Source organism: Lepus europaeus, chromosome 1 (genome assembly GCF_033115175.1).
Source record: "Lepus europaeus isolate LE1 chromosome 1, mLepTim1.pri, whole genome shotgun sequence".
Classification (NCBI taxonomy): domain Eukaryota; kingdom Metazoa; phylum Chordata; class Mammalia; order Lagomorpha; family Leporidae; genus Lepus; species Lepus europaeus.
The window spans coordinates 107,605,354-107,628,502 of record NC_084827.1 but is presented as its reverse complement, the minus strand read 5'-3'; the positions used below and the strand labels follow the sequence as shown (position 1 = coordinate 107,628,502).

The 23,149-nt window shown below is 39.4% G+C and overlaps 1 protein-coding gene across 6 annotated transcripts in view; it reads left to right on the top strand.

Moving 5' to 3' along the window:
- SLC38A11 (solute carrier family 38 member 11) overlaps window positions 1-23,149 on the top strand; it is a 56,843-nt gene that overhangs the window by 5,208 nt on the left and 28,486 nt on the right. For 5 of the 6 annotated variants that reach the window (XR_009866698.1, XM_062200028.1, XM_062200032.1 and 2 more), the window contains 4 exons: window positions 1,502-1,636; window positions 2,560-2,625; window positions 8,511-8,617; window positions 10,974-11,053. Coding sequence is in view for 5 of the 6 variants with exons in the window: in XM_062200028.1 (XP_062056012.1) it covers window positions 1,502-1,636; window positions 2,560-2,625; window positions 8,511-8,617; window positions 10,974-11,053 (388 nt within the window). In the remaining variant the exon portion in view is untranslated. Of the gene's footprint in view, window positions 1-1,501; window positions 1,637-2,559; window positions 2,626-8,510; window positions 8,618-10,487; window positions 10,556-10,973; window positions 11,054-23,149 lie in introns of those variants that run through there. The other variant, XM_062200027.1, reaches the window with a different exon arrangement.

Sequence of the window (23,149 nt, the reverse complement as noted above, 5' to 3'; positions counted from 1 at the left end):
TCTTTCACACCCCATCACCAATCCTTTCATGAAGACCGAGTTTGGCCGCTCTGAACTGTTTCATTCCCCACAAATAGGCTGAGTTTCCAATGGTGGTTCTTCTGACTCACATTCCTTTTGCCTGTCTTGTGAAATCCTGTTCATCCTCGCTTGCAACATTCAACTCTCCGACTCTTCTGAGAGTTTTAAGCAAAGAAAATAGAATGCAGCATCTTTTTTCCTTGGAGATTATTTCTAAAAGTCTATTAGATCATTTAAGATGGCATCTAGCAATGTGATGTTGACATGGATTCATTCAACAAATACATAGCAAGAGTCTTCAGAGAGCTCATGGAAATGCATATTATGAAAAAAATAATTCATGTATTTCAAAAGTTTTTGCACCAATATAAACATCTTTAAATCTCATTTTCTTGAATATTTTGAAGTCCCCTCAATTTGTGTCAAACATTGGCCTACTGGACAATATACCAAAGAATGTTATCTGTGCCTTTCTGGAGCTCATAATGTAATGTGTCAGACAGATAAAAAGCATGTAATTGCAATACCTCATGAAAAGTACCATATAAGAATTTGTGCATGATTATGGTCACACAGCGATGAACCCAGCCTCAAAGGAAAAGGAACATTCTGGGGGAGGAGGAGATGTCCCTACTGAGTGTTTATCAGAGGGGAAAAAAATGTGAGTTAGCAGAGAAAATGCAATAGTACTCTCTCTAAGCAGATGGAAATTTAGAAATCCAAAAGGAAAATATGCAAGGGATTGAGGCCAACTCCAGTGTTGGGTTGATAATCATCAGTAGAGAGAGGGAAATTAGACAAGGCTGCTGAAGCAAACAGGAAAGCTCTCATGTAATGACAATCATGGCCATATCCTCAGATTGGCTAGGCACTGAGCATAGTGTAGCCATAGCACTAAGTCCTACTGACCCATGAGGTAGGTGTTCATGTTCCACTTTTATTGAAGAGGAAATTAACAACTCAGTAGGTTAAAATGACTTACCCAAGGTCTGCAGTTGCTTGCAACAAAAGCAGAATTTCGATCCAGTGCATGGATTCTGGGGAGGTTTTCTGGGAACCTTATACTTCTGTTACTAACTCTGTGGAGATCAGCAATTTACTTTGCCACTTGTGCCTCACTTTTCTTATCTATTAAATGGGGATGATAATAGCACCCATCTAGGGTTGTTGTCAAGAGTTAATTTGTGTAGTGCATTTGGAAGTGTATTTGGAACATTCTGAAAACATTTGTGAGTGTTTCATGCTTATTATTATCTGACTCCAAATACATTTTTTTCCACAACCATAGTAAAAAATAAGTTAAATCACAAGTTCTGGTCTCTTTGTCTTCTATAGCATGCCAGGCATTGTGGTAAACATAATAATTAAATTTAGCTCTTCTTTAAATCTCCCTTTTTTCTGAATAGTAATTAAATCAAATGTGAAAATCCTTTGCATTAAAAATATTCTGACATCTGTTTAATTGTTTTGCTTGCCACAGACTTTTCCCTCGTTCTGTTGATAAAAGGGGGCACCCTCTCTGGAACAGACAGCTACCAGTCTTTGGTTAACAAGACCTTTGGCTTTCCAGGATATCTCCTCCTCTCTGCCCTGCAGTTTATGTATCCTTTCATTGGTAAGTTCATAAAGATGCGTCTGGCAGTTATACTCATAAACCTAGTCATTTGTGATTGAAATGGTTGTAATAGTCATTGGTCATGAAAGGCTATCAGCAGTTGAAACATTTTCCAAGCCAAATGTTTGCTTCTTTAAAAACTTGTTCTTCCTACTTTTCTTTTCCTTTGATTTTATTTTCTAAGTATTTTTTGAAATAAAAATGAAAGTGATTTTCATTGGGTTAGTTTTGGTGTTTCTTTATTTGGTAAAAAAAAAAAAAAAAGAAAGAAAATAGAATGAGCTGGGATTAAAAGTAAATGAAAGGGGGCCAATGCTGTGCTGTAGACGGTTAAGCCTCCACCTGTAGTGCCAGCATCCCCTACTTCTGATCCAGCTCCCTGCTAATGACCCTGGAAAAGCAGCAACAGATGGCCCAAGTTCTTGGGCCTTGCACCCACATGGGAGACCTGGCTCAAGCTCCTGGCTCCTGGCTTCAGCCGGACCCACCTGGCCTTTATGGCCATTTCAGGAGTGAGCCAACAGATGGAAGATCTCCCTCTCTCTGTCTTTCTCTCTCTCTCTGTAACTTTTTCAAATAAATAAATAATGTTTTTTTAAAAAGCACTACATGTGTTCCGGAAAAAGTCACTGGAAGCTGAACTTTACCAACAAAATCAATTATGTTTTAAATGCTTACCCAAACTCACTATTCAAAATTTTGTGGAATAAAATCATTTGTAGTGTTGAAATATTATAATATAAATTGATACTATATCATAATCTGTTGTCTAGTTATTTTAAGGCTATTCATATTGGTAATCGTAATGTATATTTGAAATAGTATGATTGTGTTAATATTTGGGAAATAATAACATTGCTTTGAGAATATTCAGGATGAAATGTAATGGTTTGATATAGCTATTATTTTAATTATGTTTTTAGCAATGATAAGCTACAACATAATAGCTGGAGATACTTTGGGCAAAGTTTTTCAAAGAATCCCAGGAGGTAAGTCAAATAGAAATTTTTTTTTTAGCTTTTATTTAATGAATATAAATTTCCAGTGTACAGCTTATGGATTACAATGGCTTCCCCCTCCCATAACTTCCCTCCCACCCGCAACCCTCCCCTCTCCCGCTCCCTCTCCCCTTCCATTTGCATCAAGATTCATTTTCAATTATCTTTATATACAGAAGATCAATTTAGTATAAAGATTTCAACAGTTTGCACCCACATAGAAACACAAAGTGAAACATACTGTTTGAGTACTATAGTATTAAATCACAATGTACAGCACATTAAGGACAGAGATCCCACATGAGGAACAAGTGCACAGTGGCTCCTGTTGTTGACCCAACAAATTGACACTCTAGTTTATGGCGCCAGTAACCATCCTAGGCTGTTGTCATGAGTTGCCAAGGCTATGGAAGCCTTCCAAGTTTACCGACTCTGATCATATTTAGACAAGGTCATAAAAGACAGAGTGAGGATAGTAACCAATGATCCCAAGAGTGGCATTTACCAGGTTTGAACAATTATACAGCATTAAGTGGGGAAGAGGTTGCCCCTCTTCCAGGCCAGCTTGGCCGGCACCATGGCTTAACAGGCTAATCCTCCGCCTTGCGGCGCCGGCACACCGGGTTCTAGTCCCGGTCAGGGCGCCAGATTCTATCCCGGTTGCCCCTCTTCCAGGCCAGCTCTCTGCTATGGCCCGGGAAGGCAGTGGAGGATGGCCCAAGTGCTTGGGCCCTGCACCCACATGGGAGACCAGGATAAGCACCTGGCTCCTGGCTTCGGATCGGCACCATGCGCCGGCCGCAGCGGTCATTGGAGGGTGAATCAACGGCAAAAAGGAAGACCTTTCTCTCTGTCTCTCTCTCTCTCACTATCCACTCTGCCTGTCAAAAAAAATAAATAAATAAAAATTAAAAAAAAAAGTCAAATAGAAATTTTGAGTAATTTTATATATATATATATGTTTTAAAGATTTATTTATTTATTTGAAAGTCAGAATTACACAGAGAGAGAAGGAGAGGCAGAGAGAGCGCGAGAGAGAGAGGTCTACCATCCGATGGTTCAATCCCCAATTGGCCACAATGGCTGGAGGTAGGTCGATCCAAAGCCAGGAGAGTGGAGCTTCTTCCGGGTCTCCCATGCGGGTGCAGAGACCCAGCACTAGGGCCATTTACCACTGCTTTCCCAGGCCACAGCACAGAACTGGATGGGAAGAGGAGCGACTAGACTTGAACCGGAGCCCATATGGAATGCTAGCACTGCAGATGGTGGCTTTACCCACTACACAGCACCGGCCCCTAAATATATTTATTTTATATAATTATAGTTTTTAAAACTACTTATTTAATTATTTGAAAGATAGAGTGACAGAGAGAGAGAGAGAATCAGAGAAAGAGAAAGAGAGAGACCTTCCATCCACTTGTTGCAAATGGCTGCAATGGCTGGGGCTGAACCACATGAGCAGCAGGGGCCCAGGCACTTGGGCCATCTTCCTCTGCCTTCCCAGGCACATTAGCAGGAAGCTGGATCATTTGAGCCAGCACTCTAATATGGGATGCTGGTGTCCCAAACGGCAGCTTAACCTGCTGTACCACAACACTAGCCCTTGGTTATCTGTAACAAATGTGGTTCATAATAATTTACAAATAAAGAATATTTTAAAGTAGAAGAATTGGGTTGCTTCACATCTCTTGCAATACCTCAATACAAAGTAATTATCTACTTTTATATATAAATTATCTATAGCTCAGTTGTTCAAACACATAGCAATTTTGTTTCAAATTCCCTATGGTTCGTATCACTAGCTCTCTGTAGTCACATTTTTTCATGTACTATTTATACTACATTATTTCTTACATAAGCAAACTACTTTCTGTGTTACTTTATTGTGGTATCATTTAATACAGTAAAAGTAATCTTTTCAAATATGTATCCTATGAGTTTTAAAAATGCATGTAGTAGTATAACCACAGCCACAATCAAAATACAGAACAATCCCATTATTCCCTCAAATTTTCCCCATTTCACTTTGTAGTCAAACCCTCCCTCATCTACAGCCTGTGGGAACCACTAATCTGATTTCTTCCCTTATAGTCGTGCTATTTCCAGAATGCTATGTAAGTGGCATCATATAGTGTGCAGCTTTTTGAATCTGGCTTCTTTCACTTAGCAGATGTATTTGAGACTCATCGGTGTCTGTGGGTGTATTCAGAGTTTGCTCTTTTTTTATTGCTGAGAAGTTTCACATCTTGTGGATGTACAACAGTGTATCTGTGTTCCAGTTGAGGGACAAAAGCTGCTATAAACATTCTCAAGTTGCTATTTTCAAATGCACTGCAACCTCACTCCTGTTCAACTTTCCCTGTGTCATAGCTATTAGAATACTTCAGAGATTGTGCATCATTTTGCTTTTTTAAAAAAGATTTTGAAACTTTTTTTTTTTTGACAGGCAGAGTGGATAGTGAAAGAGAGAGACAGACAGAGAGAAAGGTCTTCCTTTTTGCCGTTGGTTCACCCTCCAGTGGCCGCTGCGGCCGGCGTATCTCGCTGATCCGAAGCCAGGAACCAGGTGCTTATCCTGGTCTCCCACGCGGGTGCAGGGCCCAAGCTCTTTCGCCATCCTCCACTGCACTCCCGGGCCATAGCAGAGAGCTGGCCTGGAAGAGGGGCAACCGGGATAGAATCCGGCGCCCCAACCGGGACTAGAACCTGGTGTGCCAGCACCGCAAGGCAGAGGATTAGCCTGTTAAGCCACAGCGCCGGCCTGCAACTATTTTGAAGACACAATGACAGAGGGAGATGGAGAGAGAGAGAGAGAATTTTTCATCAACTTGTTCACTCCCCCAAATGCCATTGGCGATAGCCAATGTAAGGGCAGGCCAAGCCAGGAGCCAGGAACTCCATCCAAGTTTCCCATGTGGGTAACAGGAACCCAAACACTTGGACCATCTCCCACTGTCACCCACTGTCTCTATCAGTAGGATCCCCTGTGCACTCGTGGGAACACTGCAGAGCATCCAGGACTCAAATCAGGCAATCTGTTATGGAATGCAGATGTCCCACGTGGCAGCTTAAATCACGGCATCATAACCACTGCCCCTCCATTTTGCTTTTTTTTTTTTTTTTTTTTTTTGACAGGCAGAGTGGATAGTGAGAGAGAGAGAGAGAGAAAGGTCTTCCTTTTTGCCGTTGGTTCACCCTCCAATGGCCGCCGCGGTAGGGGCACTGTGGCTGGCGCACCGCGCTGTTCTGATGGCAGGAGCCAGGTGCTTCTCCTGGTCTCCCATGGGGTGCAGGGCCCAAGCACTTGGGCCATCCTCCACTGCACTCCCTGGCCACAGCAGAGAGCTGGCCTGGAAGAGGGGCAACTGGGACTAGAACCCGGTGTGCTGACGCCGCAAGGCAGAGGATTAGCCTAGTGAGCCGTGGCGCCGGCTCCATTTTGCTTTGAAGAGCTTCTTGTCCGAGTAGATAATCTCCATCTCATTGTGACCTAACTCTGTAGTTGCTGTCACAGTTGAGAATGTTGATGCAACAATACCTTTCCTCTCAGTGTTTGAAACTTTCATTTCAGAGACATTCCAAACAAAACAAAACAAGACTGAGGGCTAGAAATGGCATCTGTACTTTTCACAGGGTTCAATGGAACCTGAAATCAAGGCGACTTTGTTATCAAACCACAAATTCACACCCTTTCAATTTTTCCTGCCTCTAAATAAACATCTTTAGTTCCGTTTTTCCATGAATTTTCTGAAGTAGGTTTCTATTTTGTACTTATCTATTGTTTATATGTACTCATTATGATAGCCAAGAATCTGTAATGTATATACCATTTGGGGCAGCCTCTCTGTCATTTCTGCCCTTTCAAAAAAGTTGACTCTGCCTACTTTCCTACAAGGAAAATACTTCCTTCTTGACAAGAGGGTAGAAATATATGAAGTGTTCTTATCTAAATTGACTTTTAAATTTGTTAAAGTATTGTTGTTCAAGTCTCTTCAAACACAGAAGTTAAAAAATTCTCAGAAAATGCTCTGTCCTTGTGTAGCTTACTTCTGCATAAAAGGATTTGCCATTTCAGGGGTGTGGGGGATGGACAGGGAGTGATAAGTTTTTTACCTTTGAAAAAGATCTCTGCCATTTCTGGGTTCATATTGTACTTTAAGGGAACAGAGGAAGGCAGAAGTAGAGCAACCGATTAGGAGGCTGTGTGTTTGGAAAACATACTGTGTTTCCTCTGCTCCCACTCCATCATCCACACAGGGATCTGTTCACCAGCAAGCAAGCATGAGATCTGCAGGGAACACCAACTGGGTGTCCTCCAGTCTAATTCAATTCTGACATCATCTGCCTGCAGAAAGCCGCAGTTAACACAGGTCAAGGGACTGATCCCCAAACCTTCCCCCTCCACTCTCACTTCAGATGCCTGTCAAAAGCCCCAGATCACTTCATCTGTGCTTTGGCCCCACCTATAAATCACAGTTCCCAAACATCCCTGCCTGTGTTACATTCATTTCCTTGAGCAGCTCACAGAACTCAGGGAGACTCTTGTTACTCATGTGAGTTTATTGTAAGAGGCATTACGAAGCATAGCAGTGACGAGAGGAGGGGCACAGGGCTTCCATGTCGTGTCTGGGCACGTCACCCTCCAGGAAAATCGTACTCAGCTAGTCAGAGCTCTCTGAACTCTATCCTTTTGGATATTTTTAAAATTTTTATTTTTAGCTGATACATAAAAATGTATATATCAATAAGGTGCTATGCGATGTTTAGATATGTGTGTATGTTATATAAACTTCAATCAGGGTGAATATATCTATCTCCAAAAGCATTTATCATTTCTTTATGAAGAAAGCATTCAAAATCTATTCTGCAGGCCAGCGCCCAGCTCACTGGGCTAATCCTCCTCCTGCGGCACCGGCACTCCAGGTTCTAGTCCCGGTTGGGGCGCCAGTTCTGTCCCGGTTGCTCCTCTTCCAGTCCTGCTCTCTGCTGTGGCCCAAGTGCATGGGCCCTGCACCTGCGTGGGAGACCACGAGGAAGCACCTGGCTCCTGGTTTTGGATCGGGCCGGCGCAGCGCGCTGGCCGTATGGGCCATTTGTGGTGTGAACCAACGGAAGGAAGACCTTTCTCTCTGTCTCTCTCTCTCATTGTCTAACTCTGCCTGTCAAAAAAAAAAAAAATATATCTATTCTGCAATCATTTTTAAGAAAAGTATGCAATATATTATCATTACCTGCCTACCCTACTGTGCAATAAAATACCAGAACTTTTTTTCTCCTGCCTAACTGTAACTTAACATTCATTGGTCAACCATTTCCCTAACCCTCCCTCTCACTTTTTTTCTTTTTTATGGAGACTTCATTGCATAGGTAAAATTGTTAATAGAGTGAGCGGGCAAGCCCATCATGGCCTATCTGTTCAGTTTCTTCGTAGCCTCTCCGTGCGGCTTTCCTTTCTCCAGGGAATGGGGCAGGCCCACTCTGTAATGAGAAAGGTCAGATAAGGTAGGTCAGAGAATTTTGTTATGGTCACTTAGAGGAAGGGGAAGATTAGAGCAGCTATGAGCCAGCTTGGTAAGGCAGTTACAAAGTAGAAACTGAAAACTAAGATATACTTATCGTAATATCACATGGACCGTTACAACAGTGTGAATGTAAAATATCACAATAGCATTCAAAGTAGAAGTGCACCCATAAGTTACTTTTTTGTTACATTTTTGTAATTTATTTATATTTTGTCATGGTTTTATGTAGTTTAACTCAAAATCATTGTCATCTAGGTAATATTTATATTATTCAAATAAATGCTTCAATATGTAGTTGTGTCACCATATATTACTTATACCTATAAGCACTTAATGACATTTACTCTGTTTTAGTTGATCCTCAAAGCTGGTTTATTGGTCGCCACTTCATTATTACACTTTCCACAGTTATGTTTATTCTGCCTTTGTCCTTGTACCGAGATATAGCAAAACTTGGAAAGGTAAGTTTACACTTTTAAATAGGGATAGAAATGCATGTTACCATGTGTATTAATTTTGTTGATCGTCCATCTATTTGGCAAAGTTCTTAACAATAGCGTTCTTCTTTAGTTTACTTATGATTATGCCAGAGTAAACTGGTTAAATCATTAGCTGGTTTGGGGGAGCTGATAGTTAAATAGTTAATAAATGTAAACTAAACATGTTCTTTTTTAAAATTTATTTATTTGAAAGTCAGAGTTACACAGAGAGAGGAGAGGCAGGGAGAGACAGAGAGAGAGGTCCTCCATCTGATGGTTCACTCCCCAATTGGCCTCAACGACTGGAGCTGTGCCGATCCGAAGCCAGGAGCTTCTTCCAGGTCTCCCACACAGGTGCAGGGGCCCAAAGACTTGGGCCATCTTCTACTGCTTTCCCAGGCCATAGAAGAGAGCTGGATGGGAAGTGGAGCAACCAGGTCTTGAGCCAGCAGCCATATGGGATGCCTGCACTTCAGGCCAGGGTGTCAACCCTCTGTGCCACAGCACTGGCCCCAACATGTCCTTCCTTTTTTTTTTACTTTTTAAGGTGGATACCCTTACTGATGTCAAACAGCACAACTTAAATTCAAAATATATAAATATTTAAACTGAAAGCAAATCTAAGTTATTGAGAAAACATTATTTTTGCAGATAGTTTAAACAATTTAAAATTAACTAAGGATGAATCACTTCAAAGCTTAAATATTTTTTATTTGTCAGTTGGAATGGCTACTGGATCAGTTTTTACCTCAATCATGTTAAATGTCAGGGTATTGACATAAATTGTTTATAGAGTTTGTTCAGTACCTGATTCTTACTACTAAAGGTAAATAATGAATTCTTCATAATGAAATGAACCAAAGAATTACTCAACTCATAAATTCACTTGCATAAAATAACATTTATATGCCTATATTTTATTCCCTTGCTCTCAAGGGATGCTTGTATTTTACCCAAATCATTATTGGTGCTTTGTCTACAGGATGCCAAGCATTCTGATGAAAAAATTCTAAAGTTACTTATCTTCTACTTCAATATTCTATTTTGAAAGTTGCAACAAGATGAATTTTTCTTTTCTCTGTGATGTTTGCTGTGTTTATCCGGTTCTGAAGTCCCTTCTTCCAGGTAGAATTCCCAACAGAGATAATATTTCACAGCATTCCATCCCTAACAGTCACCCCAAGATGACCAAGAGGAGTATATTAAAAGGAACATTTTGTGAATTATCTGAATGACTGAACTATTTTTAATTTGCATGTTCAATGTCGACATATATGTCACTCGTAAGTTCTGAGAACAGAAATGAGGTATTCATGAAGCAAAATCCACTAATATTAATACATGGTTTTCCAAAGAAGCCCTTAAAAGTGTCATACTCAGATACCTAAAGAAGTCTCCCAACAAGCAGACAGAATAATTGGGAACCTTGACCTGAAGTCAAGCTGCTTACGTTTGGGTTCCGTCTCTGTTGCTCTGGAGCTGTGTGGCCTTAGGCATGCTACTTAATGTTTCTGTTCCTTGGAAGTTCTATGAAATCATAGTAAAAACTTCTTTTTGGTTAAAAATTAACAACCTAGAAAACAGTGCTGATGATAATCACATGCTGTAATACTATAATTTTATATTGTTTTTTGTCTTATCAGAGGAAAAAATCTAAAATGTGCTTATCCATTAGAAAATTAAGCATAGAAACAGTGACTAACATGATCAGTGCACAGAGCACATATTCTTGGTTTATATTTTAACCAGTTGATAGTGACAGAAGAAAAAGGAAAAGCAAAACAAACCCACACAGTCCAAAGGACAAAACCAAGCAGAAAAATAAATCAGACTATCAAGCTAGAGAGCAAGAGAAAAAGCAGAGGCACACACCCCCAAAAGTGTGGGGGGGGGGGGCAGAAATGTGTTGCAAGGGAGAGGGTAAGCTAAAGACAGAAGAAGCAGCAGCAGTTGTAGACAGAAAAAAAAAAAGTGCAAGTTAACACTAAAACAGGGCCTGAAGGAAACTCAATTTCACTTTTAGTTTTGTAAACTGAAAGTCTTAGTTTTGTATTCTATGAAGAGAGCCACTAAAAATGTTTAAAGCCATGTTTCAAGATTCCAATTGTCATATTTGACATTTGCTCACCTATGGGGAGAAAAAGGGAACCAGACTATGATCTGATAAGAAGTTACATGCCTGAGATCATCAACACTAATCTATTGAGGACAAACAACTGAAGAATTGGATAAAGGAAATCTATGCATAAGTTTACCCAAGTAAAAAGGAAAATGTCCTAGTATTTTAAATAAAATCATTGCTCTGAAATTGATAATATTTTTACTTATTCTTTTGCAGATCTCCTTTATTTCTACAGTTTTAACAACATTGATTGTTGGAATAGTGATGACAAGGGTCGTTTCATTGGGTCCGCACATGTAAGTTTCTGTTGATGCTGTTTTTAAACTTTACACATGTAGCTTTTGTTGTCACACTTGTCAATCTTTGATTTACAGCTTTCTCAGAAGTATTTATATGGCATAGTATACAGGTCAAAATGAAGAGTAGTAGTTCAGAAACACTGTTCATCTTTAGTATTTGACAAAATGAGTGAAAATAAACGCAGATAATTGCAGATAAGTAGTCTTCAGTTAGAGCCTGTAAAGCTGATAAGACCACACTGAAATGCTGATTTGATTATATTTTTTAGTAAGCAGCCCTAAGAATTAGAATAAACAAAGGATTTTAAATAGAAACAGGAACATAGTAGAGATATGTACCCCAAAGATGGAATTATTTTTTTATAAAGTTTCACCAATTTTGGCGGAAAAGAGGACAACGAATATGCTATTTTTCTTTTTTAAACTAAGTGCTGTCACATTGAAAACTACCCCATATTAAACTATCTTGTGTTTAAATAATCCATTATATGTTAGCTACTGCTCATAGTTTGTGATATTTATTTATTTCTGTTATTATTTGGACAAGTAAAATGTTGACAACTTGGTATTGGTTCCCCCATTTTTTTTTTTTTTTTGACAGGCAGAGTGGACAGTGAGAGAGAGAGACAGAGAGAAAGGTCTTCCTTTGCCGCTGGTTCACCCTCCAATGGCCGCCGCGGTAGGCGCGCTGCGGCCGGCGCACCGCGCTGATCCGATGGCAGGAGCCAGGTGCTTCTCCTGATCTCCCATGGGGTGCAGGGCCCAAGCACTTGGGCCATCCTCCACTGCACTCCCTGGCCACAGCAGAGAGCTGGCCTGGAAGAGGGGCAACCAGGACAGAATCCGGCACCCCGACCGGGACTAGAACCTGGTGTGCCGGCGCCGCAAGGCTGAGGATTAACCTGTTGAGCCACGGCGCCGGCCAGATTCCCCAAATTTTGAAAATATAATTCCTCCTTGAAATTTAAAACTGTATGTACTGCTAATGTAAACTACACAGTGTTCATGCTTTGTTTATTGAATAAATTCACCATGTAAGTACTTGGTAACTTACACTAATAGTCCCAAGAAAATATTGCAGTCATATCAGCCACAGCTTTAAATGCAGAATTATATTTCTGCAATGCAAAATAAATATTTGCTGAATAAATAAATAGTACCTTAGTGAGCTTAATGACATTTTAAGTATTTTCTCAATACTAAACTAGATCAAATAAAATTAATTTGTCATTAGCACAAACAAGTAACACTAGGTCTTCAATGAATGCTGCCTATGAATGAAAACAAAAAGGAGCCCTAGTGACTGGCTTAGTTGTTAATGTAGTCTTCGGGGTAATTTATGTTTTCGTGTTGATTGGTGACTGCTCTGCAATATTACTTCATTTTCTACTGTTGTAGCTTATGGTAAACTTCTTAGTTTACCAGGAAGATAGAAAAAAAAAGTACAAGCATTCTCCAGTTTCATTTGGAAATATGAGATTTCTAGTCTAATTGCATGTGATGTCTTTTCCTTGAAGAAGCAAACAGCTATTTTTAGAGGATTTAGGTTAAAGCATAACTATCTACAATGTTTATAGTAATTTTTTCTCTTCAAATAACTCAGTCTCGATTCATGGTTGCATTAGTCAGGTCAGGTTGCCATTATAAAAGATCATAAACTGAGAGGATTAATCAACAGAAGTTTCTGTGCTCCTAGTTTGGGAGATTGGGAGTCAGCGATCAGGGTGCCGGCATGGTCGTGTTCTTGTTGGGGACTGCTTTCAGTGTTCCTGCTGTGCCCTCATGTGGCAAAGAGAGAAAACAATCTCCTTGGTGTCTCTTCATTTAAGGGCACTGATGCCATCATGAGGACATCACTCCTTGGATCTCATTCAACTCTAATTATCTCCCAAAGACCTCACCTCCCAATGTGATCATTGTGAGAGTGAGGGCTTCACCTTGTGAATTTAGAGGGAAAACAATTCAGTCCATATCATTACTGGCTTTGAAATGCACCTGGGTCACTTCCACATGTCCATTTGTTCTTTCAGTTAGTAGACATTTCTTGTGTGCCTTCGATATCCAGGTATCGTGCTGCATCCTGAGAAAAAATGGGAAGGAGAGGCATAAAACAGCACCTACTGCAGGTTGTTCATGATCATATGGAAAAGGGGATTATGATCGCATACTGCGGAATATGTATATGTATTGAAATGTCATGGTAGCACCCCATATATATGTATTATTTTCTATGTCAGTTAAATTTTTAAGATTTACTTATTTATTTGAAGGATAGAGTTACAGAGAAAGAGGGAGAGACACAGAGAGATCTTCCATCTGCTGGTTCATTCCACAAATGGCTGCAATGCTTGTGGGTGGCCAGGCTGAAGCCAGGAGCCAGGAACTTCTTCCAGCTCTCCCACGTGGGTGGCAGAGGCCCAAACACTTGGACTATTTTCCACTACTTTTCCCGGGCCATTTTCAGGCCACTAGATCGGCAGTGGAACAGCCGGACACAAAATGTAAAAAATTTTAGAAATGAATGAAAATGAAGCAGAGAAGCTACACGTAAAGAATTATACAACATTGGCACGTATAGATGATTTTAGTGCTAATGGGTAAAAATAACAGAAAAGGGTTATGAAAAGTAAGTCTATAGTACAGAAAAAAATATTTGGAATTCAATGTAGTTGTGAAAGCCCACCAGCAGTTTAAAATCCTGACACTACTTTTTAGCAAGAATATGGCTGTGGACAAGTTGTTTTTATGTGCTAAGGTTCTGGGTAACAACCTTATCTCATAGAATTGTGTTGTGAATATTAAGTATGATAATATATGATGGTTTGCCAGGTGTGGTGATAGTAGCAAGGGTATATGCATATGTCCAAATTCATCAAGATGTTATACTGTATGTGGGCAATTTTTTGTATGCCAATTATGTCTCAAAAAAATCTTTTGAAAAATAAATGACAGTGTGCTGTGGTAACTGCCAAGTAGAAACTTGAGAAAAGAACAGAGGCAATGCCAAAGAAAAGAGTGCTCAACCGTCTGTCCAGATCAGCAAGGGCTTTCTTGAGGGAAAAATATGATCTGGGTAGTTTGAAAGATGAATTGGAATTTTTCCAGATTGATAAAATGGTCAAAGAACTTAGAGTCCCAGGAGAAACACATAAAAGCACAAAAACATATATTCAATTCTAGTGGTATTTATTTAATGTCTGCTGTGTTGGTACTGTATTCAGTTCTGGTTTTCAAAAGCTGAATTAACAGTGACAAAATAATAATTATATCAAACAGAATCCAAGAAATAGTTTTTGCTAATATTTTGTATATCAGAAAAAAACAATTTTTTAAAATTTTTTGAGATTTATTTATTTATTTATTTGAAAGATAAAGAGAGCAATAGACCAAGAGATATCTTCCATCTGCTGGTTCATTTTCCAGATGGCCATATCATCCAGGGTTGAGCCAAGCCAAAGCCAGGAGCTTCATCTGGGTCTCCCACTTGGGTGGCAGGGGCACAAACACTTGAGAAATCTTCTGCTGCTTTTTCTAAACCTTTAGCAGGGAGCTTGGTCAGAAGTGGAGCTGCCAGGATAAGAACCAGCACCAGAATGGGATATTGGAGTCACACGTGTGGCTGTACATGCTACGCCACTATCATGAATACAAAGAGAAATAAAATATCTCTGTGCTCCAGGGGCTCAGAGTTTAATGGAAGAGATAAAGCTTACTGATGACTAACATATAGGGTGTGTGTCTTGGTACAAAGGAAAGAGGAAGGGGAGTCCAACTTCCTGGTAGAACTGCATTAACTGATTTTATGGCCAAAGCGCTATTTATTTCTGTTGTAAACAAAGTGTTGCTTTTATACCTGCCTGACCTTCCTCTAGTGATGATATAATATTTTACCTGAGCCTTTGAGATTTTGCTAATAACAGATTATTTACTTAACTCTTCCAATATTTGGATGTTAAAGAAGTATGTTTTTCTAATATTATGCCACCTTTTATTTCTGTTTGAATACTGCAGACAACTTCTGTTTGTACTGAATTACAACCAGGCTAATCAAGTCCAGTGCTCAGGGGTTGGCATAGTAGCTAGTCAGCCTTCTTTCTGAAAATACAGCAACCACAAATGATTATAATCCATAAAACATGAGAAATTCAATACTTCATGTGTGATTTTCTTCATTTCTGGTTCAAATAAATGATCAGAAAAGCTATGCTTTTTTCACAAGGCTTTTAAAGTGATATTTGAAAAAGATCTTTAAACTCACTGTCAGAAAAGAGGAAGGGCTGTAATGGCTACTGGTATTGACCTTGTTACTATGGAAACACCTTTTTAGTGGTTGTGTTTTAAAAATAAAGCACAATTCAATTTCCTTTTCATAAGTCATAGGGCCATACGTTCTGCTTTTTGATATGATTTCAAATATCTCACAGTCCAATGACTTTCAGTCCTTTTGGAAATTGCATTCAGTTTTATTGTATTTTCTAACCTTTTGCTTTCTAAAAACTGAGGTAGCAAGGCAATTTAATTGCTTTCCAGAAAGTGTGCAAGAATAAAAATGCAATAACACAGTTCTTCCGTTTTCCAATTTTTTTTCCTAACTTGAATCAGAGATTTTATCTCTGTGAAAACCTTTATTCAGTATCTCATTAAAATTCATGTGTTAACCTTCAAAATAAAAACAATAACGTGCAGTCCAAATTTACAGCTCTTTCCCCCTTCACAGTCATCTCTTTTGCAGCACATTCGTCAACAGTATGGTGTTCTTTCAACACACATTTATGCATATACAATGTGCTTTCCCCAAGAATCTCAATACATATTAAGGCCCTTATCACTTATCCATTCTAACCCTGAAATTCTACAATTTAATGCTACATGTAAAGAAGGACTAGAGAAGGATAAAGAAGGGATCAGGAAAAAAATGGTAAAGGCAAAGAGTTCATATTTGAGGAAAGGAATGATTAAACTGACAAATATAAGTCACTGAATTTTTTGATTATATATAAATTATTGCTTTTTTGTCACAAATGATAGCAACCACAAAACTGCACTGATTGACGCAAAAGAGAATTTACTGACTCAACTGTAAAGTTCAAGATTATTTCCATTTTGAAGTGTGGCTGGATTTAGGAGTTGAATTGATGGAATTAGACAGTTCTTCTTTTCTTCTTTCATCTCTTGGCTCCTTTTCTGTTTTGGTTCTAGTTTCTGAAAGGCTTTCTCCTCACTGTGCCAAGACAGAGGTTTTGATTGGCCGTTGTAAGAATCCGTGAGGATCCTAGACCTTGTATCATCGAGGCTTATGTTCATTTTCTTGTCTTCAGGCTACGTGATCACCCTTGAAGCTATGGAAAGGGTCAACCCAACTAAAGCACCTGCACTGAGGGTAGGGAAGAGGGTAGTGCCAAAGCCAGGAGAAGTAGTAGCTTACAAACTGCAAACGTCCATATCAGGTGATGGGAGTTTCAATTAAATGGTAGTGCTGAAAGCCAAATTGGAGAGAATAAAATGTAAGAGAATAATAGGAAAGTGAATTTGACAAATCATTATCTTCTTTTATTCCTCCTCTGTGAAAAGACATCATTGAATCAAAGTAATATGAAAAAATAGTGACCTGAGAGAGCAAGAGCTCTAAAAATACTTCTTCCATAAGAAATATTGATTATGTTGTAGACTTAGTTGGAAGCTGGAACCAAGTGTTCTCCATAATATATGAAAAGGGGAATTTAGAATATGCTTAAGGCTGATCCTTGTAGAGGAGATGGTATATTCTTTCCTCTTTAAACAAGAGGATCAGAATATGGTTATGGGTATGAAAGCACTCTGGAGTGGAATACATGTATGAATCCATGTGCCCTTTGGTGTTAGTCCGTTTAACTTGGGGATTGTCTGACCAAAATTTTGAAGTAATGAGACAACAAAAATTGCCTTGAGACAATGAAAATTTTATACAAAAATATTAATTGTCAAAGAAACTTTCATTAAGGCTATTTCCAAGGGAGCAAACTTTGCTAACTCATTTACTAAAACATCACATGACTGCAGAGCTTGTGGTATGTTTCGCCAGAGTTTGCCAGCTTGAAACAACCCATGGAACTGTTGTTTGAGTAGAGACGACATGAAATGGGAAAACCATCTGCAAGACAACACATGCTCTGAGAGGATTGTCTTCATTGCATTAGTGGAGCTGGGAAATGTTAAGTACTCATTTTACCCGTCATCACTTCGTTTTACAAACGGTTGCCTTCCTGAGGTTTGCCACCTCTCATTCCAGTCAGAAGCCAGACTGCTCTAGGTACACACTCACAACCAGTAAGCAAAAGTAGCATAGCCTGTTCTTTGAGCCAGTAAACATTTACTAAATGTCTAACTGATGCCAGCACTCTTTAAGTGTTGGCTATGCAAAGATGAAGAAGGCACAGTTCCTGACCTCAGATCCCTAGAGTTTGTGGAGTAGATATGTGAAATAAGGTCTTAATACAACATATAATAGAATGGGCAAGTGCCATGGAAACACATTAAGCAACCTTAGCCCAGACTGTGTAGGCAGGTAATATTTCAGAATAATACAATGATTTGCTGCTTGAAAAAAATGCACAGTCATTAGTTGGGTCAAAACGGAAGGGTGGTGGTAGAAAAAGGCTGGAAGGTACTGTTGGCAGAAATGTGTGAGGCCCAGAAAGGTGATGAATGCAAAGGCAGAGTTCAAGGTTCTAGCATTAGGAAGAACTTGAAGAGGAGGAATGCAATGCCATTGATGGGGGAACTAGCATATAAAAGGAAAGTTCTTCCCTTGATAACATTCTCAAAAACTCTATCTTGCTTTCATGGCACGCTTCAAATATATTTTTATCATAGTTGTAACAGCTATCATATCTCATATTACCTAGTTTGAGAAACTGCTGAAGACAGTACTGTCCATACTCACTGATGAGTCTGTTTTGCCACTATAAAAAAATGCTGCAAGCTGTGTAATTTATAAGAAACAGAAATTTATTTCTCACAGTTCTGGAGGTAGGGAAGCTCAAGAACAAGGTCCTGGCATTTGGCGTCTGGTGAGGGCTGTTCTCTGCTTCCACAGTGGTGCCTTGAATTCTGCCTCCTCTAGAAGGGCCAATGCAGTATCCTCACATGGTGGAGGGGGTTGAAGGGCAAAAAGGAGTCAAACACACTCATTCCAGACCTTTCATAGGGGAGTACTCCCATGCACGAGAGCTAGGCCTCATGGCCTCATCACCTGCTAAAGGCCCCACCTCTTAATCCTATTGCACTGGAGATTAAGTTTCAGTATGAATTTTGGAGGAGATACAAGCATTCAGGCCACAGTACCCACTAACTCCCACATCCCCATCACCACCAGCTTTATAGCTTCTGTATTTGGGAAGGAGCTAGAATTTTGGTGATTTTCAGCTGGAAGTTTGGAAAGAATGTGATAGGAATCAGTACAGAGCATTTGGCAGAGACCAAAATGAAAGTTAACATTTATGTGAAGTGGTAAGTAACTTGAGATTGTTCTTCAGACCTGCAAGATTGAATGGCCTTAAGCAGAAGAGCTGCCAGATCAAGCCTCTGTTTTAAGTATTTTTTTTTATTTTTCAAAGATTTATTTTATTTATTCCAAAGGCAGAATGACAGAGAGGGAGAAATAGAAAGTTCACTCTCCAGTGGTTCATCTACTGGTTCACTCTCCAAATGGCAAAGGCCAGGGCCAGGCCAGGCCAAAGCCAGGACGCAGGAACCCCACCAGGGTCTTCCATATAGGTGGCAGGGGCCCATCTTCTACCCCTTTCCCAGGCATGTTCAGGGAACTGGATCAGAGGCAGAGCAGCAGGGACTTGAACTGGCATTCTGATATGGGACACCAGTGTTAACAATTGGTGGCCTAATCTGCTGAGCCACAACAGTGGCCCCCAAATCTCAATTTTAATTTGACTACTCGAGCAGCAGAGATGAGAACAGATAGGGATGCAAAGACCTGGAAGGAATCTATCTAGAGCAAGCATCGAGGCAAAAAATAACTGGAATGGTATAAGGACAAGACTGGTAGAAATGAAGAAAAGGGAAAATTGAAGTCATTTTAACTCGATAAATCCAAAGAATTTGGTGACTTGAATGAGGTACTAAGGGATTAGGAATCTCTCAGGGGACAGATGATGATGACAAGGCTTTCAGCTTGGATAACTAGACTCCCAGACAGTCTAGAATTCACTTCCAAAGGGCAAAAATGAAAGAGTATGTCCGAATAATTAGCATTCATTAAATGCCTACTGGGTCAGTTGCTCTTCTAGGTTCTTGGGCCATAAAGACCAATAGCATATCCCTTTATGCAGCTCTCTTCCAGCTTATTGAAGGAAAGACAGGGCAAATAAACACATAAGAGATAACATCAGTAGAACAACAGAAGTAGAACAGGGTGCTATTTCAATAGAGAGAAGGGCCCTGCCTCCATTAAAGTTATTTACCAGGATAGGCAAATAAGCATATGTGGAAAACCGTAGTAAGATTTTAATATTTTGATATGTTGATTTTATATAGTCCTTCAGGGAGAGTGAGAGAAAAACAGTGAGTCACCCAGAGATTTGGAAATGCAACTCCAGCTTTTGGGCGCAGTTGTGTGTGTGGATAAGATAGTATAGCAACAGTAGATAAGGCGAAGACAAGTGCAACCACATAGAACTCCAGTGGAAAATAATTATCTGGGAAGCACATCTGAAATTGCGTTTATGCTTAACATAAGCCCATATTGTATCTTAATTTTGTTTTGTTGGAAAACACAACAGAGAATCTGAAAATTTCCATAATTATTATTTGGTTATTTTTATTTGAGAGAGAAAAACACAAACTGACAGAGATCATGTACCCACTGGTGCATGCCTCAAATGTCTGCAACAACTAGGGCTGGGTCTGGCTGAAGCCTAGAGCTGGGAACCCAATCCATGTCTTCTCTGTGGGTGCCAGGAACCAAGTCACTTGAACCATTAATGATGCCCCACAGTGTGCACATTAGCAGGTAGCTGGAATTTGGAGTACAGCCAAACTTATACCCACACACTCAAGTTTGGGATATGGGCATCCCAAACTACGTCTTTAACTTTAGCCAATACACCTGCCATAACACCCATAATTCTGACAAATTCATTGTAATACAAAAGTGAAATCCTGCCTGCTCCCACACATTTTGTGCATGTTCACTCCAACAAAAGTATGGTTAACACCAGTTTTTAAAGAGTTGAGAGAGGAATTGAAGACAACAGTGAAAAAAGCACATGAAAGGAAGAAGAAAAAGTTTGGCGTTCCAAGCGGCAAAAGAGAAGTACTTGGAGTATTTTATGGTGTTAAGCTGTGCTAGCTTTTTACATGATTCATATAAATAATTGTAAATTGGTAAAAAAAAATCAGCATAAGTTTTATGCTAATTTAAAATCAGAATTAGCTTTTAGAAACAAAACTCTGTGTTTTAAAAAATAGATTAGTTTTGATAGAGTGATTCCCAAGAAGAATTTTCCTGAGCAACTTTATATATTCATTTAAGCCACAACTGTCCAAAGAACAGAGTTGAATACAGCTAAGCTGGAGGGGGAGGAAGTGGCAGAGAGATGTCAGCGGATCCTGGGGCGCAGAGGGGAAGTGATCACATCTGCCTGTCATTAATAGCTGGTGCATTGTGTGACCAGAAATGAGGAGCTTTGATGTGCCATCCAGAGCCCTTAATCCCAAATGTGTCTGGTCTGAGATTAATACGTAAGACTCGCAAAACAAAAATGTAAGCTCTGCCTGGCTTGGCTTGTTTTGAAGGTGCCTGTGTTTAGCTCAACAGAGTTTGGATAGGTACCTGGAGAGGCATGATGATGTCTGATCTTCCTGATTCAGAGGTCCAGTGTTGCTAGGTTCAGAAGCAATCACCTGCATCTTTATTTTCATGTCTGTGAAGACCAGAGGTACATTTGATAGGGCTTAGTTCCTACTACTTTCTCTTGGTACTTGGCTGTTGTGAATATAGGAGGAATGAAATACCTGAATCTAAGACCTAAACTGAGACAGTTTTGCAAAATTAATTAATTTCCCAAAACCTCCCTGCCTCTGGCTCCTCCCCAACAAAATTTTATTAAAAGTATATGAGTGAGCATCTATTTGGATTTATCAGGATAATGAAAACAAAACAGTTGTCATTTTGAAAGTATTTGCTAGTATTTGCTAAGGCTGCAATGTCTACAAATCTGTTCTCTTTTTTTTTTTTTTGGTAGCATTAAAATATTTCAAAACACTAAACCACTGTTGCTAAAAATGATCTGAATTTTATAGTAACCTTAATTATGGTGCCCTGATCTTTCTGAAGCTTTGTTAGGTATCATAAAAATACTATTTCTTTTTTAATATTGCTTTTATTTGCATTTATTCAATGTGTTTTGTCAAGATAATACTTCCAAATAATTTTATAAAATTAAATATTAAAATACCTTCTAATGAAATAGAGCAGTGTCCTACCAAAATCCTTCCCAATTTCAATCTTTTAACCTTAACTTTTGACATTTACATCTTTATTTCTAGATAACATGCTTGTAATTGTTCATTCTGGATATGCTCTTAAATTTGATCATGTTTGTTACTCCTCTTTCAAACACTCAAATATATAGAATGATGAATCAATTTTATCATTTTTGCTACAGACCTCCTCCTGAGCCTTTTGATTGATTTCTTAGTTTGCTCTACCACCATCGTCCTAGAACTTCCTGCTCTACCACCGTCATCCTAGGACTTCTCTTACCTTGTTCTCATGTCCAGTACTTTACCCAGGATCACAGAGTGTTCATTTTTCTTAAATTTCTCCATTCTAAAATTTTTTAATTTTATTTATTTGAGAAGCAGAAAAACACATAGTGTCAGAGACAGAGTTAGACAGACATCTCATCCACTGATTCATTCCCCAAATGCCCACAATAGGAGAGGCTGAGCCAGATTGAAGCTAGGAGCCTGGAACTTGATCATGGTCTCTCATATGACTGGCAGGGATCCAACCAGTTGAGCCATCTCTGCTGCCTCCCAGGGTGCACAATTAGCAGGAAGCTGAAATTGGAAGCAGTGTCAGGATTCAAACCCAGGTGTTCCCATATGAAATGCAGGTGTGCCAACTGTGCCTAATTCCCACTCTTCTCCTTTGGCTGGAACACCTTCATTCAGTAGCTTTCTGATGTCTCTGAGTCCTGCACACACAGGGGATTTTGCAAAGTGGATCAGCTCTTTCTCATCATGAGCTGCTCTCCATGGTTGTAACATCTACCCTGGGAGGCGTCTGCTGTGCTTTTCACAGAATGTCTTCTTCACTGATGTCTCTTGCCATTGCCTTCTCCCTCATGGATTTACCTTTCTCTTGAGTTCCCTTAAGTATTTTAATGGGGTCTCAGCAGAGAGAGATTAATGTGTGTAGCCTATACATGGCCATGCTTAGCTGAATGCCCACATTTAACTTTTGCTTATTATTTGCGTGAGAGTTTAATGACAAATTAGAGCATTTTATTTAAAATATATTTTCCTCATTAGGGAAGTCATTGAATTTTTATGTGGGTGGCTTATACTATGTTATGAAGTATAGTAGATGTCTAGAGAATTCCTTCTCAAAAATTATCGAGTTCCTGGTTTACCTAGTTCTTTCTCTGCTAGATCACAACCACTGCTATTTTGTAGTGGTGCCAGAAATTCAGAAAAAAAGAGGAAGATCAGATATATCTGTACTAGTACCTAACTGAGCACTTTCAGATGGGATGTCTGTAGAAGGAAATAGCTAAAATAAGATTTCTTCTTGTTTTGCTGACATTACTTTTCTTAGCACCCAAAGTTGACAGTTGAGTATTGTACCTAATTGTGTAATCAATGAAAATTCACTCTGGTAAAAATTATGAGAGATCAATTTTCCATTGCTTCCAAAGAATATTAATCACACACACACACACACACAGCCTCAAGATTTTATACAAGTGAGGTTGCTTAGCCTTACAAAAAGAAAATGCAGCACTTACAAGTAATGCCTGAAAGTGAAACTCTTTCCTGGTCAAGTAGGAAACTTCTGGATTTTTATAAGAAGGTGTTTCTAAGCGCTCAAGA